At 44.2% G+C, this 17,888-nt stretch overlaps 2 protein-coding genes across 2 annotated transcripts in view; one reads left to right on the top strand and one right to left on the bottom strand.

Annotated features, from left to right (window-relative positions):
• The first annotated feature begins 1,087 nt into the window (after positions 1 to 1,087).
• On the top strand, positions 1,088 to 3,326 carry rhov (ras homolog family member V). Its single transcript, XM_048270734.1, has 3 exons — positions 1,088 to 1,951; positions 2,242 to 2,300; positions 2,552 to 3,326. Exons 1-3 carry the CDS (start codon positions 1,780 to 1,782, stop codon positions 2,993 to 2,995), a joined length of 675 nt encoding a protein of 224 aa, XP_048126691.1. The 5' UTR covers positions 1,088 to 1,779; the 3' UTR covers positions 2,996 to 3,326.
• A 1,336-nt stretch (positions 3,327 to 4,662) lies between these two features.
• Positions 4,663 to 17,888, bottom strand: part of LOC125312280 (zinc finger protein DPF3-like) — a 34,973-nt gene continuing 21,747 nt past the window's right edge. Inside the window, exons 6-11 of the mRNA XM_048270733.1 lie at positions 17,128 to 17,223; positions 13,409 to 13,481; positions 11,892 to 12,029; positions 10,460 to 10,591; positions 8,688 to 9,703; positions 4,663 to 7,662 (exon numbers count right to left, since the gene is read on the bottom strand). Coding sequence (XP_048126690.1) covers positions 9,540 to 9,703; positions 10,460 to 10,591; positions 11,892 to 12,029; positions 13,409 to 13,481; positions 17,128 to 17,223 — 603 coding nt within the window. The 3' untranslated portion in view covers positions 4,663 to 7,662; positions 8,688 to 9,539. The remainder of the gene's footprint in view (positions 7,663 to 8,687; positions 9,704 to 10,459; positions 10,592 to 11,891; positions 12,030 to 13,408; positions 13,482 to 17,127; positions 17,224 to 17,888) is intronic.

The following is a 17,888-nucleotide window of genomic DNA, read 5'->3' as shown; positions in this document are numbered from 1 at the left end:
TCCTTAACCACTACACTACCACCGCCACCATCTTTAGAAAGCTAGACCCTGTAGTTTCTTAGGAAACAATCAGGGGCATGTTTCCCAAAACCATAGTTTCTAACTAAGTTAGAAACTTTGTTGGTTGCAATGCAATTTCCCATTGCCAACCAGCTAAGCTTCTAACAGGTTAGCAACTGGGAAACGCACCCCTAGCTGTGCGAAGTATTGGCATAGAGTAACAGAGGCTAGAATATAATTTTTTCTTTCTGTCGGATAACAAGAATCTCTGAACTGACCACATTTCAGCCCTCTAGGTCACTTGAAAGGCCTTTAGAAACACAACTGAGCCCTTGCACCAAGTCTTGTCCAAAAGTAGATAGAATGAAAAATGAGTAGCCTACTTTAGACCATTATTTGCCAAGTAATGCTCATGCGTTTTGTAAAATGCCCTATGGAAACTCCCCATAGGAGTTTTGGTTACCCAAAATGTATACTGACAATAAAAGCCTTACTGTGTGGCAACCTCATGGCGTAGACGCATAATGGTCTTAATAGAGAGGTAACACTATGTCAGAGGTTCTGATATAAACTGACTACACAAAATATGGAATAATTACAAAGTTCTCTATTTTTGCATTTTCTTTATTGGTTCAATGCGTGTGTATAAGATGGACTATATATCTAGGCTACACAACTAATATTGGATAAAAATACATGAATATTCAATTTCTATGGATTGCTGTAAATATTTGAATACCCAATATGCTGCATCTATTATTGCTAAGGATACACACTGCAGCTAGAAGGTAGGGAAGCACCAAAGGCAGAGGATGGGGAGGAGGGCATTTTTGATTCAACTGAAATGAGACATAGTAAGATTAATCTGACCATGTAAAGCACTTACAGATTGTACATGAAAAAGGTTGTCATGTTTGGATTCCCAAAGTGGTGTATAACATTATGCTACATAGCAATATGGTGCATACAATTGATTTATTTTAGAATGTTGGCGTAGGGGGGGAAGGGGTAGGTGTTCCAATAAAGGAACGATGTTCTTTAAAAGGATAACAGGCTACTTTCTAACTTCACTGACCTAAGTTGACAAGACCTTCTATTAATAGCACAAAACACAAGGAGAACTTTGACATCAATAAAACACAACTCCACAGATACACCTATACAGGCTACTTTACACTTCTGCAGATTTTGGTTTGGAACCTACCACACGTCCGCGCCCCCATGCCCCGTGATGATAAAAGTAGGCCTAACCAATCAAAAGCTCATAACAAAACGTAGGTAGACGAAAAACGAGAACATCCAGTTATACACAGCTTTAACAGTTTACCGACGCCATTCTGGTAAAACCAGTATTGACTTAAGCCACTCCGTCTTGTCTGTGAGGTGTCTTGCCATGGTACTACAGCCTAGGCTACATTTAACTTTATTTTTGTTTCACTAGTTCATTGGACAACTCTTTAACGTAGACAACGTTAAACCCTTTTTAAATTTGCCTCCCACGTGCTGACTTCGCCAAGGGGTGTGACCCCGGCAATTGTATCCACTTTACATCAAAGCGATCAGTGACGCAGCGAGAACCGAGGCGATTGGGCGGCAGTTTTAAATCAAACCACTGTCCGCGGCGATTGGATACACATTTGGGGTCTGAGGGAGAGGTCGTCTACTGCACTCTTGTCGGCATACTGTACGCATCCAGTAACCATCAGAAACAACTACCTGGACAGAAGAGCTCAGTTCCCGGACGTTAACCGCGTGGAGTAGGCTAACCTACCTGTCGGAATGTTACCTGAGGTGGATCGCAGTGTTGCAGAGGCAAAGACTGAGTCTGACCCGACCATCAGCTGTATGTTGGTTGGTGATGGAGCCGTAGGGAAGACCAGCATGATCATCAGCTACATTGCCAACGGTTATCCCGATGAATACCAACAGACAGCGTTCGATGTTTTTACTGGTAAGTTATCTAAAGTTGCACAGACGTGGGGTTTATTTCAAGTTGGCTGGACAAGACTGCACTGAACAAACTAGGAAAGACCGCATTGAAGCCCTGGAAAGAAGAGCTTTTTGCTATTGTTTTGTTTGAAGACTAGTCATAAGGCTCTTCCTGTAGGAGTTTACTGTTTCAATATTATAACTTACCTAGGTTTATGATTATATCACTACTTGAAATACACACATGGTGTGTGACCTTGTGCATTGTCATCATGATTTGTAAAAATTAACTGTTAACTTAACCTTATTCAGGGTCGGTTACAGTGGATGGGATACCTGTCCGAATTCAACTGATGGACACGGCAGGGCAGGTAGGATGTTGTCTTGTTTCCATATTCTTCTATAATATTGAGGAACATTCTTAGTGTCTTTCAAACTGTGACATAACACCTATCTGGAATTACTCAAAGATGTTCTATGCTTCCCCTCCCCCTTCACCTCCATGCAAATGAGGGCTATCTTGGTCTGGGTTAGACAAATGAAATCAAGAGGCAAGATGTATGAGAGATTAGATTCTTGAGATTAGATGTATGAGTTGTTAACCCCATATTTCTTCTTGCAGGAGGAGTATGACAAGTTCCGCTCCCTGTGTTACAACCACACAGATGTGTTCCTCCTGTGCTTCAGTGTGGTCAACCCTACGTCCTTCCACAACATCACCACCAAGTGGATCCCCCAGCTACGTGCCCACAATCCTACGTTACCCATCATCCTCATTGGCACCCAGGCTGACCTGCGATACGACGTCAACGTTCTCATCAACCTGAACCAGCTCCGGTTTAAGCCCGTGGAAAGCTCTCAGGCCCGTGGCCTGGCCGAGCAAATACGGGCGCAGGACTACGTGGAGTGTTCTGCTCTGACCCAGGATAACCTGAAGGAGGCCTTTGACTCTGCCATCTTCGCTGCCATAAAGCACAAGGCCTATCGGGCCAGGAAACTAGGAATTATGGGCCGCGCAAAGACCTTCTCGAGCGGGGGCTGGAAAAAGTTTTTCTGCTTCATCTAAGCCAAAAGACACAGAGGAGTTAATGCCTAGATTTAAGTCTGTGTGTGTGTGTGTGTGTGTGTGGGTGTGTGTGTGTGTGTGGTTTTGTGACCTTGATGTGTGTTTCTTTTTTGTTTTCCCATTATGCTTTATGCTTCCTATGGAAGCCACCGAGTCGGTGCAGTCTGCCTCCTATACTGTTTCCGATTGAGGCACAATTGCATTGTATGGATGCCAGATACCTCTCATGATTGAATTGGATAACTGCAACTATGAAGTTCTGAAACCTAACAGTATTGCATGCTGAATGTATTTGGAAAGTATTTTTAAATGATATCTTTTGTCAATATTATCTTGCTGTTTTATTTCCGTGTGAGTTACAGGCTAGACCCTGGGTTTAGTTGTTTCTTAAATTGAATAGATAGATAGATAGATAGATAGATAGATAGATACTTTATTGATCCCCAAGGGGAATTGGTTTGATCATAGAGAGTTTGATCATAAAGAGGCTTACATAAGTGTTTTAAAAGTGGAGGGAAACCTGGGGTGTCACCACCAAAAAAACCCAACGGGGGGTTGGGCCCTCCCCCTCCCCTCCTAAGCTACACTTTTGCAAGACAAACCCCACTCCGACTGGATGGGTTGCATAACAAAGATTCCCTCAGGTCAAGCTTCTCACCTCATCAAAACTGCCACCATCTGGGTCTTTTAAATCGACAAAGCTGCAGGTTCATTGTAAGAGTCAATGTTGGCTATCACTTACTGAAAATGAATCTGGCTTCAGACAGGGATTATTGCGGTAAATGCTTTTAAGTTCATTTTTGCCACAGTAACCCCGTTTGGTTTACCACCGGGAATAGCTCAGCACTTAAACCCAGGATCACTTATAGGATAGAGGGCTCGGGTGTAACGCAGAGAGCGCCTGCTGGTCTTCATAGATGGTTTTAAATTATTCTGCTATAGTTTCCTCTTATAGATCTCTCTATCACATGACTACCAAAACAGAGGCATGCTGAAGCTGTCATCGTCCTGTTTACATATTAGCATTTGAACAACGCTGATTAATTTAACAATGCCTAGTCCATTTTGTCAGTCACTCCATCGATCAATCTAATGATCTATCTGTGCTCAGCCCCTTAATTAACATTTCCAAGCATGATTTAATGTCATAGTAGTTTAATTCACCACAATTAACATATGGATCAAAGCAGGAGTAAGAGACGTGCGTAATGGTGACATTTCGCATTTAAAAAGATGATGGTTTTGATTGATGGCCGTACGATTTCAACTGTAAATGTGGCCAATGACTATCCTTGAAGTCGGGTAGTGCTGTCATGCAACTAGCCTAATATTAATGTAGGCTACCAATCAGAAGTAGGCCTGCCGAGCCCAATAGTGGCTCCATAATCAAATCGACTGCCGGTAGGCATATCAGCATCATGAGTCTGGGGGCATGGCTGGCAAATGCCAACTCAAACATTGACGGTGTCCGTCTGCATAGCAGGAGAGTAGATGGGTGTGTGTGTGTGTGTCCAGAGGAGTCCATTTCGTGTCAATGTAGTAGCCTAGTAGTGTATCGTGATCAATCAGCTTTTTTAGGCTATTCAGAAAAGTTTTTATAGTCACCTTTTTTTCAATTAGACTGGTCAAAAGATTGCTATGAAGTCAACCAGACATCCCAACAGAGATAGTTGATAGTCTTATTATTTTAATGTCATAACAATAAAAAATATCTTCACTAACAAAGACTTCGTTCCATCTGCATTACAATATTTACAGCTGAAGACAAAACGACCAGTTAGCGTATAATTCACCTGGTACCTGTTCCTGAAGCTGTCCAGGATTACACAAAACACACAGGTTTATTGCTGTCCATGTCACTTTTGAGGTATAGAGGCTAGGCTTGCCAATATATTCATATGATTTCACCGTTTCGTCCATCCAAAGGAATCGAAGATCATGATGATAATGATAACAGACTTTCAAGAAGAGCAGTAGGCTAGGCTACGTTTCGAAGTGCCCATGATCCGATAGCTGAGGGATGTCACCGGCAAACCAAACATTACTGATCTCTGCGCTGCGCGCCCACTGCTAAAATAACGGGGTATCTGACATTTCTGGCCTTTTTCCTATGCTACTCTACACTCGTTAGTTAGTTCCCATGGTGACTCGAACGACAAAACAGTGGGATGAAGGAAGAACACACATTTCTCCCGTTTCAGGAAAATTATTCACTGTTAGGAACAGAGTCCCTGAGGGATAAGAGCGTGTGCGCGCGCGTGTGTGTGTGTGAGAGAGAGAGACATTCTCAAACTTTTAATCCGACGCTTTTCCGCAAGAGTGGGTAGGCCTATGTAACGACAATTATAGTCAAAATAAACTATGAGCATGTGCCGAGGAGTGGACATAGATGAACAGGGAAGGATGCGTGACAGTGATGGATGAAGGGTTACCATCTCCGATTTTACTGCACTCATACAGGTCAACACAGAGTAACATTTTCCAACGTTGAGCTGACAGTATGTGTTTATTTCATTGAAAGAGTAGGCTGAAGAAGACACTGTTGTCCAATCTATATGTGGTAACTGTCTTAGAATCCCATCGCTTTTCATCAGTGGAACACAAAAGCTTTTGCATTTCAGCTTATTGCTGTGTTTATGGCAATGGTCCATACACATCACTGGAAGGGGGGTGGGGGGTCACAATCATGCGACAGGGAGGCAGGTAGTAACCAGACATGGAGGTGGTGGGGGGGTGCAAGGGAGTAAGCAGAGGAAAGGAGGGGGGCAGCCAGTTCTGTCCCTGATCCCCCCCTCCCCACTATGAGTCAAAAAAGGGCAATCAACAGTAGTTTACATCAGATGCCTGAGCTTGGTGCTCATGTCCAGAGCGGGGGTGGTCGACCGAGACCAGACCACAGGCCCAGGAGAAAAGATCCAAAGTAGGCCGAGGCGTCCGGGTCAAATGTCCGTCAACTCCACTCCACGACACAGGGACACAAACAACCTTACAAAAAAAAACAAAACAAACTTCTAGGTCAACTAAAGCAAAAGCAGAAAAATGTAGGTAATGAGTCTAAACCCGTTTCACATTTTAAAGGGAGAGTTTGAACTATGGCCCCAGTAAGATAGAAGAGAAACAGTGAGAGGGGGGGGGGCTGAGGGACAATACCTAGTAGATGTAGCACTAATCAGAGGTCACTGTTGATTTGTTGAAAATGTTCAGCACCATGGCAGAGGTTGTGTGAGTGTGTGTGTGAGAGAGAGCAGAGAGGAAGAGAGAACGAAAGTGAAAGTGTGTGTGTGTGTGAGAGAGAGAGAGAGTATGTGTCTGATCTGGCTGTGTCTTCAGTTATGGCTGTCACACTTGGTTTCCTGTGAGCATCCTAGTCCAAGCACAGTGATGAACTTAATGACGTTGACGTGTCACTTCACATTTGCGCTAGCCTAGCTGAGCTTAGCAGCCTTAGCTGGCCACAGCAAAGCCCCAGAACCACCCATCAGTACACCCTCAATCCCCAACACCACTAGCGTAGCTTTTTGCTCGGGAGCCTCCGTCCTTCAGGGCAGGGGATTAGAAAAGCAGTGTTATGTGACTCTTGTGTGTGAGCTGATGAGGTGATCCCTGGTTAGTTCGGTCAGGGATCCTCCGGCAGCCTTAGGCACCCCAACTGCAACAGTTCAGCATTGATGCAGTGACAGTGTAGCCAGACCACGCTTGCCCTGTCTGATTCTAGTCCGTTTTCATGCATAGACAAGGGATCGAGTCTGGTACGTGTGTGTTTGTTTGCTTTAGATTTTTTTTTTTTTTTTTTAAATCTGGCTTTTAATCCTTCCATGGCCACTACTCTTATGTGCAAAGACACCTACAGTAATAGTAAGCAAAGCAGATTTTTAGGTAGACAAAAAAAAAAAAAAAAAAAAAAAAAAAAAAACAGAAAAACACAAGTGCTTCAAAAGGAAAAGCGGTGAATGGACACTTGTTAAATACAAATCAGTTTGATTTCATTTATATCCTTCATTTGTCATTTGTCAAATGTCATTTTTTTTCCTCAAAAGAGGGTTAGATCCACTGTTTCTGACACTTGTGTAAGGCTGTTTGGTCCACATCAGTCCTCTACACTGGGAACATGAAAAGGGGCACCAGTAGACTCAAAAGACCAGTCAGAAAACCAGTCAGAAAAGCTTCAGAAGAAAAACAAAAAAGGAAAAACAAGAAAGTACTTCAAAAGTACGGTATTCATCCACACAGTTCACCCCCGTGAGTTCATCAAGTTGACATCTGGTGTCCGTATTAGGTGCATAGCAGGAGAGTGGATGGGTGTGTGTGTGTGTGTGTGTGTGTACGTGTCTGTGTATGTGTGTGTGTGTCCAGAGGAGTCTGATGGGGTCTGTGTGCGTTTGCCAGGGTGGATGGGAATCTGTGTGTGTGTGTGTGTGTGTATGTGTATGTGTGTGTGTGTCCAGAGGAGTCTGTTGGGGTCTGTGTGCGTTTGCCAGGGTGGATGGGAATCTGTGTGTGTGTGTGTGTGTGTGTGTGTGTGTGTGTGTGTGTGTGTGTGTGTGTGTGTGTGTCCAGGAGTCTGAGGGGGTCTGTGTGCGTTTGCGGGGGTCTCAGCAGATCTGTCCGTTCAGAGGACGAAGCGACCAAGCTCCCCGACTGAATGCCCAAACCCCCAGCTGTGTGTCCTGCAAGGGAAACAGAAGGGAGATAGTGTGATGCACCAGCGAGGACAGAACATAGAATAAGCTGACATCACAACACCTTGCAAAAACCCACACAATGCAGATGGAGTTAAATATGCTCCATGGTTCAGCAAGGCTCACTGAGGCACACTGCAATATATCGTACATGTACAATATCTTGCAATTCGATATAATCTGAAGTTTTGTTTTTTTGTTAATCAGACTGCAGAATTGATGAGAAATGACAAACTGTGATGACAGGGGTATAACGTAATGTAATTGTGTCACCCGGTAACAGTATCTGAGGTCATAGCTTAGTGCTTCCTGTGTGTGTGTAGCTTTAAATTGGATGCACATGCTTGGGAGGTAATGCGCGCACACACACACACTCTCACACAAACTCTCTCTCTCACTCACAAACACACACACACACAGTGCAGTCATCTGACTGCTGTGTGACAGTGATGCCGACTTCAGCACATCCGCCATGCATAGGGACTTTGAGTGTTGCCAACAACCCAAAGAAGACACACACACACACACACACACACACACACACACACACACACACACACACACATAGTAATTTAGCTAATACTTTTATCTAAAGCAACTTGCAAAAAAGGGAACAGTTAAGGTGCAGTGGACATGCAGCAAGAAGTACTACTACTTGCATAGAATAGAATGCCAGTTTAAGCAAAGTTAAGTCATGGGAGGAAGGAGGGACAGTCAGGATTGAGAAGAGTGTTGTGGAAAATGCTAGATTAAGCATGTCCAGTTGTATGTAGCACTAGGAGAGGTGGCACTCTCAGAAAAGTTGGGTCTTCAAAGACACACACACACACATGATTATATGGGCAACCACAATGAACACTTAAAGCCACTGTACATTATTACATTTATATTTAAGCACATATCCACTTCTAAGCAACCTCTAGAGATATAGTGTGTTGTGAAGATCTCAGAACATGACGACCCCCAGACTCCTATGATATGTGACAGAAGTGCTTAGCAATGCTAACCCTTACCTTCACTGCGCTGGCTGTAGGTCATCACAGTAGTGACCCTCCCCCAAATGTCAATGCAAAACCCGTTGGACTGGATGATGTCAACTTCTTGACCGTCTCAGCCACTCATAGTAAAAGCCCAGTAATCCAAAAACAGTCGACTCATGTATTCTCTTCCTTCCATAGGCATTTCCTCACGGAATAGGTCAACGTACAGCAGAAGTTCCTTCTGACTTCTCTCTTACATCAACTGTTTATTATTTATAATTTATTTTTAAAAAATTTAATTTAGCTGGCAAACTATCCCAGAAAAGCTATAAAATTAAATCCACATGTTCCAGTGTTCTTGTTTGCAAAAACAAGTTGAAATTTGTCCTACAAGGGGGGAAAAAGCATCCCGAAAGACAAACTGTTCCATTGTTTCACACGAAGAGCGCCTCTTTCATCAGGACACCCAGTCTGTCAGCTTCACACTCTCCTTATTTAAATAACAATAATAAAAAAGCAAGTTTATAACTTATTCAAAAAGGCTTAAAGTTTCCAGTAATCATAAAAGAAAACTTGCATTTTTCTTCGCTGAAATCATTATTTGTGCTTTCTGCAAAAACGGCCAGGAAAACAATTAAAAAGCAGCGCTTTTTTTTTTCTTCATTTTTCTTCTTTGTTTAACAGGAGTTTGTTAAAAGTGTCTCTGGTTAGAGAAGGTCCTGTTGTGTTTGCTGTATGTGAGTGTGTGCAAGTGTGAATGTGTGTGTGTGTCTGTGTGGGTGAGTGTATGTGTCTGTGTTTGTTGTGTGTGTGTGTGTGTGTGTGTGTGTGTGTGTGTGTGTGTGTGTGTGTGTGTGTGTATGTGTGTGTGTGTGTGTGTGTGCTCTATCTGCACTGTGCGGCCTTCTTGTTGCCGTTGGACGTGGGCTCGTCATCGAGGTCGTCTTCCTCGAAGCCGTGGAAGGTGGACGTATCGCTCTCGGACGTGGTGCCAAAGAGCTCCTCCGCGCCAGCAAAAGGCCGTGGCTTCTCCTCCTCCACACCGTTGCCTGCTCAGACAGACACACACACACACACAAACACACACAGACGCTGCGAGTCAGCGTACGCTACGAGTCAGCGTGACTTTCAGGAATAACTAGGTCCATTGCTTCATTAGTTGTGTGTGAAACAGTGACTTTTTCCAAAGATGATTAACAACTCAAAGGCTAAACAAATAGGTGGGAAAGTCAACACGTGGCCACACTAAAATATAGCTTTACTCTCTGTCTATTGTGCTAACACATAGCTAAGCTAAGAGACAGGCCAGTAGACAGATAAGACGCTAACGCTAACACATAGTCAGACTTAACAGATCGCCATCACAAAGCTAAGCTGACAGATAGGCCCTAAGCCAAATGTACTCTTCACTTTCCTTTCTAGTGATTTGGGTGGAAGAATGATTAGGGCAGCAGCTGATGAGTGTCAATTACTCACAGATCTTTTAACACTGAGCCACGCGTCCCTTATCAGAGTGATATCATGTTCACTCACTGATACACTTAGTGATCAGACAGAAGCAATCGACAGGGCAATCAACAGCACTGAACTTTGTCACATGCTGAATATGACGGGACAGACACGAATCACAATGAGGAAAACCAATACACAATGACCACCGATCCTGTGATTGGACCGGACTAGGATAGCTTTGTCTGTGCAGAGAGAGAGAGAGAGAGAGAGAGAGAGAGAGAGAGAGAGAAAGACCGAGGGAGAAAGAAAGAAAGAAAGAGAGGGAGGAAGGGGGTAAAATCGAACAGGCTCACCTGATCGTCCACACTTTGAGCAGGGAGCCAAGCCTGCGGCTTTGTTCATCTTTCTGTTGGAGCCTGATTTGCCCAGGCACATACTACAGTAGTTACTGTTGGGAACAGGGTTCCCGTCTGGACCTTTTGGATCTGTGTGAGACAGGAAGTCAGACAGATGATGTGTGTGTGTGTGTGTGTGTGTGTGTGTGTTGTGCACTTAAAGACTTAAAGTCCTTGCACAGTGCCCAGACAATGCCCCCAACAAAACCCAACATTGTTAGGACCGCAATGGCCAATGTTGGCAGTTATTGGTTACAGTCTTTAGAACATTCAGAAATCAAATTTCCAGCTCCACACTGCAAACTGATGGTGCAACCATTCTGACCCAACCACACTTCTTGAATTTCCCCTGGGGATCAATAAAGTATCTATCTATCTATCTATCTATCTATCTATCTATCTATCTATCTATCTATCTATCTATCTATCCATCCATCTATCTGTCCATCTGACGGACGCTTATGTGTCTGCATAGTGAATGACCAACAGGGTAGAATGCTTAAAAGGTGCTCTAAGCGATGCTGGGTAACGTCACTTCTGTTGACTTTCAAACAAAACAGAAAGCTAGCTCGCTACTTCCTCCACCTCCCTCTACTTCCTCCACCTCCCTCTACTTCCTCCACCTCCCTCCCATGCTGCTCCCGTGCAATTGAAACTCTCCTAAACGCACAGAGTTTGTTATGTTTTTATGGGCTAGGTTTGCCCAGGTTGTTTTTGTTGCCATTTTTGGAGCCTGGGCTGTCCACAGAGATCACATTATTTTACAGAGTATTCAGGATACAGACAGCTAGCGGTTAGTTAGGTGATGTTTGCAGTAAGTGAAATAAAATGTTTTAGCCTAAAAAAACGTGTGGCATTGCTTAGAGCACCTTTAAACTTAAACAATGCTATCTCTAGCCATACATGTGAATGTCTGGCCAGAGGAACAGGCCTTAAAGTCATCACGGCAATTAGCTCCAGATCACGCAGTAGCCCACTGGGACATGTGATTTATCACAGCAAAACCACTTTCATCTGCGTTAAATGCTTGGCACGGCCATCTCAGAGACTGAATCAATACTATTTCCATATGGTTTAACCATCTGGAATACACAAACATCCAAGAAGATGATGAATGAGTGAAGAAAGTTGATGACTGGCTCCAAATGTTCACTTCATAAAATATACTGACTGCACGACGTTTTAACAACCCGCACCCCTCCAAAGGGCTCTCTGATAAATGCATTTCAAAAGCTCATAACATTTCTCTAACAAATCTCAGACAGTAACGACTCAGACCTCAGTCTTGGAAATGCTGGTGACTGGTCTACCTATAACAGAGAGCTAATCGGATCATTGTGAGGTCCGCAGCCAATCAGGAGGAGAGAAGAAGCAGGGCATGTGGCCTTACGTTTTCGGCTGTGTGGGCGGTGCGTGGGCGGAGACTGTGAAGGCTCAGACTCCTTTTCCCCTGCCCCCTCGTCCTCCAGGTGGGCGTGAGTGTAGTGGTAGCTCAACCCTGTGCGGTTCCTATAGCGCTTCCCACAAACTGTAAACAAACAAAACAACAAATGAGAAGATGCAACAAAGACAGCGCTCCAAAACAAACAACAGATACAGATCAGCATATAAAAAAAGTGGGACTACTCTCCCTGAAGTCTTGTTATATGTGGAATGATTCATCTAGCTCAATCTTAGCTAAGTCATAGTCTCTCTGCTGTGCACGTGAGGGCGATTGGTGTTGATGGGTAAGGGTTCAAAGGTGCTGGGCCTTTTTAAGCAAGGGCTCAGCGCAATGACAGGTCAGAATGCATCTACTGTGGGGACGGGTGCACAGCGGCAGAGAGGTTGAACAGTGTCAATCCTTAAGCCTCTAGCCCTCGTTTCCATCTAAAAAGACCAAATTTCCAAAAGCAGACAAAAAAAAAGCTCGGTATACCTGAGGCCGAAGATTTTGAGTTACGCTTTTGTTTGTGTCTGTCTGGAACAGAGGGGAAAAAAACAAAAAAAAAAAAATAATAAAAAACAATAAAAGAAAGGACAGGAAAGAAAAGAAAGAAAAAAGGCATGAGTAAATGCTTCACTGTGAAGTCTGTGATCATTGCATTGTGGGTGTATGGTGGTGGTGGTGGTGGGGGGAACCTTATCTGCTTGGGTGGATTTCAACATGTAAATTGCATGCAGGAGAGCACCTGAAACCACCGTCACTGCCGGCTGATCCCCTTACTGAAAAAGACCCTGAGGGGCTGGGGAGTGTCTGAACTAGGAAGATTTCAGGAGGGAAACTGCCATTACTAAGGGATGTTCAAATTCGCAAATATAGGCGAACATTCGTGTTTCTTTTTGCCTTCAGATCTCCACTCGGTTTTGAGGAGGTAGTTCTCCGTGAACATACAGTGGAGTTGGACGAAGGCTTACCGTTAAAGTGGAATGCGTACACCAAATCGTTATAATTTAACTGTTCAGACTAGAAAACATATGTGCCACATACGTTCGCCACTGTTCGCTGAATTTGAACGCACCTCTGATCTCCATATTCAGCCTAAAGGAAGTGGTCCTTGGCTCAACATCAACATTGGCTCAATGCCAGTATTGAGAGTGAACTCTGCTAAAAAGACGTTTTGCCTTCACTACAGCTCGGACTCAACAGACCTATAAGGGTGTCATCTGAGTATTACAGTTTTAATCTACATTCCCCACAATCAACTTACAGCACCATCATCCCCTGTACACACACACACACACACACACACACACACACACACACACACGTGATGAAGACTGCTGCCTGGGGTGATGTTTTCAGATGAGCATCAATTTATGTCCAGCCAGAGCTGATTAAAGTTGCGAATGTCTGTAATGAATCTTGATGGGGTGTAATTCGTTGGCAGAGCTGATACTGTGGACTGCTGGGCTTGGGGCACTTACTATCACAGACGTATGGCTTGTCCTGGTCGTCTGTCGAGTGGGCATCATTCCTTCGGCGGCCGGACCCTCGACCCTGCGCAGGTAGAGAGAGAGAGAGGAAAAGAGAGAAAGCTCAGGGCTACAGTACAGTCTCAGGTCCAGGCAGATGGACCAATAGGAGCACCAGTGGTGGACTTAACATTTTACTACTGTGACCACCTGTGTCCAAAAAAAACAATAAAATGTGTGCAGACGTTTACATATCATCATATGGAACTACAACTGGAGTTTACTGGTTGAACTCTAATAAGTAGTTTAATGTGACTGGTATTTAGCATATGCTTTTAATGAAAGGGGCACAGCCTCGCAACAGCAAGTTCAGGGATTGATACCGGGCAGACAGCAGACAGCAACACTACCACTGTTCCCACATACTCTCAATACTGTCATAATTGGCCATAATTGTCACAACTAGGGCTGGGCGATATATCAGTATTACGACTACGACCGATATATTTTTGAAAACGATATGTAGTTGAGACAATATCGTAATACCGGTATTATGTCAAATAATGGGCCATTTTATCAAAGCCACTTGCTCTTCTTTGTTCAGACCATTCAGATAGCCGCAGCTCTGCTCAACTGCCCTTTGGCGTTTGCGCGTTCTCCCTCGCAGCACTACAAACTTTCAAACATGACGGACACTGAGTCAGATTTTGTTTACCTTGATCAGAGGTTTGTGCTGATGCCTATGCCGTCGGCACATCAACGGCTAGACCGAGAATTTTCGTTGTGAAATCAAAATTCCACTGGAGGCCATCATAGTCTGCATTTGCTTGTCATCTAGGCCCTATCAAACCCTTACAGGTAAAAAAACTGCATTGTGTGACAAAACTGCAGGTTTTTTCAATATTGTTGTGCCCAAAATAGCCTATTGCATTGTGCAGTACAATGTAGGCCTGCGTTGTCAGTCAGGGTCAACTTTTGGTCTTTTGTTATTTGCACAGCTTTATCAGAGCAACTGTAGCCTATTAGCCTAGAAATCTAGACGTGCCCCTAGCGGCCGCAAATTACATTTGCTGCCAGGGCTAGCAACTCTCCGTTGGCTTGTGAGCTCCAGAAATCGAAACTTAATCAGGCCAATGAAATCGTGTATAGAGTCGTTAGGTGGGCTTAACATAATGATTGATGGCAGAGTTGCAACGGTTTGGCTTGAATTCCCTGCTACTTGAAAACAAAGAAGATGGATGTTGCTGCTGGCGAACAGTGTGACACGAGTTAAGCTTTTATTAAGTTGGCAAACGTTTTAACTAGCCAACTAGCTCCGCTGGTGGGAAACGATGGGACTCATATAGCTGCCGCTGTCCCATTGCGTGCAGAGGGAATTTGAAAGACAACTGATTATCCCGCCCCTCGGACTGAGCACTGCGAACGGTGAGTGCCCAGACCCTACATTTTAATGTGGGTCTGGCTCGTCAGGCTAGTAGCCTATGCCTATTGTAGGCCTATGTTATTGTTTACACTTTTTTGCACAGCTCTGTTAGAGCAGTCTGAAATTAATATAATTAAAACTGGCTGTGTTGTCATAAGTTGTGTTGAGTGAATATATGAAGCACTTCGCTCTTTCTGTTTGAAATATCAATATCGTATCGATATCGTATATCGCCAATCAGCCCCAAAATATCGGGATATCAGTTTTGGCCCATATCGCCCAGCCCTAGTCACAACAGATTCTTTCTGCTCTTTTGCTGAGTCGGGATCTTTAAGCCTAAACCTGACCGCATCTGTGGACCCAAAGTAAGGCCAATCTTCACTCCACAGTGGGAATCCACCTACTGGGCTTAAATACTTGGCTTTTTCCTCAAAGTCAATTCTCTAAAGCTCAACTGGTTTCTTCAAAGTTACAGTGCATTGTGCAATTCTGCAGGCCTTAAAATGGCTCCATCTCGGCACAAGCTAAAAACAAACAGCACAGACGCTGTGGTCTGATGGTTGAATGCTTTTTGGCCTTGTTTTTACGTGCCATGGCATACAAGAAAAGAACATCCAAAACAAGCATCCCAGGAGACAGGGCCATAGAGCTGCTTGTTTGTTTGTTTGTTTGTTTTTGTTATCCACAGTTAAAAACACAACACTTATCATTTCCAGGCAAGCTGAGGCACCCAAACAGCAGGTTCTGCATCGCCCCCTTCATCAGCAGGCATTTTCTACCAACAGAGAACCAACACTGTTTTGGTTCAAGCTCCAGATGTTGAACTGTTTGGAGAATTTTTAGCCAAAAATACTGCACATCAGTTCGGAACCTGAGAAAGTTTCAGAGATGGCACGTCATTGAACAGTTGGCAAATAACACCCTCCGGTAATGACGCATCCTTGTGCGTGGAAATGCTGGGCGGTTCACTACACGGCACCAAGTTTCGAAGAACACTGAACGGAGCTGTATCAAGAATCAGTTTTCGGTTGGTAGAAAAAACGCCCTTGGACTGATAAGAGCCCCCAGGTCAGTGCAAATGATTGTCGTGCACAGGGATAAAGAAAATGTCTCCTCAACTTTAGAGTGGGGATAGAGGTCTCTCGATTTTAAAAGGGACACCAGGCAACGTTTTCGTGTTAATTAATCATCTTCGTAAGTCGGTATATGGTTAAATGACTCATTACGGGGCGAATGAAGGCTCTCTCGCCCGCCCCTACTGCCTGTAGGAAGAATATCCCACTTGCAAGTTCGGTGTATCCTACCCGCCCGACGAAGCAGGATCAGTTTACAGCACAGAGGCAGGCTAACAAAACGCTAGAGACTATTGCAAGCGTGTGTATAATGGCAGAGCCGGGCGAAGAAGCAGCTTAAAAACCCTTGACGGAAGACGAGAGAAAAGGAAAAGAGCTTCAGACCGAGCGAGGGGGAGTTTCGTAGAGAAAAAGCATCCGGCTTGCCTGGTGTCCCTTTAATGCAAAAATGCAAAGCCCAACTTTAAAAAGAGTAAGTAATCAGAGCTTTAATTTGCATCGGAGTACTTGGGTAACCCCATCAGAGTCCCCGAGGGAGTCTGTAGTGTTCTATCCTGTTGCACTCTTAGTGGACATTTCATTAAACATACGGAGAGAAAAGAAAATATCTTTTATGATTTAAATATTTCCACATTTCCACACATCCATCAAGAGCCAAGATAATAATCCTATTTCACTTGCAAAGAGTAAAACGGAAAAGAAATATGCAAATAAGCCCAGAAACCGGTAGATACCAGTAGCTAAGGTTTAACTGCTGCTTTGTCTTTCAAACTATGTGTGTGTGTGTGTGTGGGGGGGGGCATCAGAGACTCTGATTATGTAATCGCCACTCTGTCTGTAAAGCGCTGCAGAGCCGATGCAGCTGAAGGGTCTCTGATCATTTCAGGTCTCAGGCTGTCGGTTTCCCCTGCCTCACCACACAAGTCTGTGTCTGACTAACTGAAACGATCCAGCGGATCGGATCAGTCTGATAAAGTCAGTCGGTTTCTCATAGACAGACTACACAACAGGAAACACTGAGTGAGTGAGTGTGTGTGTTTGTGTGCGACACACAAACACCTGTGCCTGCCAACCTCAAGAGGAGAAGATGAATCTTCAACACCAGCTTAAGGATGTCCTGTTTGTATGATACACCGCTAAGGCAGGTGTGCTTTCAAACACTTTACTTGCTGGATAGTGCATCTCACCTCTCTCTCTCTCTCACTCTCACTCTCTCTCTCTCGTCAATCACTCACTCTGCCTTTGCCTCTGTGTTTCCGTTTCGGCGTGTCCACTTCAAAGTCGTCGTCGTCATGGTAACCGTCTTCCTGCGCGTCGGCTTCTAGAACCCTCTATAATTGATGAGAGTGGAGGGAGGGAAGGATGGAAGTGGAGGAGAGGAAAGAGAGAGAAGAGAAGAGAGAGAGAAGAGAAGAGAAGAGAGAAAAACATTTAGAGTTTGGGGATCAAACATTCCCTTCTCTCGCCAAATAACATTTTTGCTTGAGCTGATTAGTAAAATGTGTAAGATTCAAGCAGCCACAGGCATTTTAAATCACATTTTAGTATAAAGCGTTTTACATGGCAGCCATTTGTAACCATCTATCTGAAGCTCCTACTTAAACAAAACAGAATATATCCAACTGCATTACATGGGATACACACTATAATGACTCACAGCAGAATGTGTAAGATTGCCCCTTCATGAAGGAGGTCGTAGAGAAATGTCCTGAATTCAGCTTCTCAGGGGGTAATTCATGAGGGCATTTGTTAAGTGACCACTCGACATGGCCATGACTTAGAGGAGCAGCTCAACTTTCTCATTAGTTAGCAGGAAACAGAATCTGGAGTCATGCCAACAAACGCAAGTGTGTGAATCGAGATCAAATGTCTCGTCGGTTTCCACACTGACTCACACCATAGGCTTCTTCTCATGCTTGAAGACCATAGTTTGGTTTCTGTGCAAAGCAAGGCGTTCTGCACCAAAAAGTGCTATCCTCCAGCAGAGGCAGAGGGC

This window comes from Alosa alosa, chromosome 19 (assembly GCF_017589495.1).
Source record: "Alosa alosa isolate M-15738 ecotype Scorff River chromosome 19, AALO_Geno_1.1, whole genome shotgun sequence".
In the NCBI taxonomy this organism is placed as follows: Eukaryota; Metazoa; Chordata; class Actinopteri; order Clupeiformes; family Clupeidae; genus Alosa; species Alosa alosa.
The sequence above is the reverse complement of the archived record's forward strand: the minus strand, read 5'-3'. Positions and strand labels throughout refer to the sequence as shown.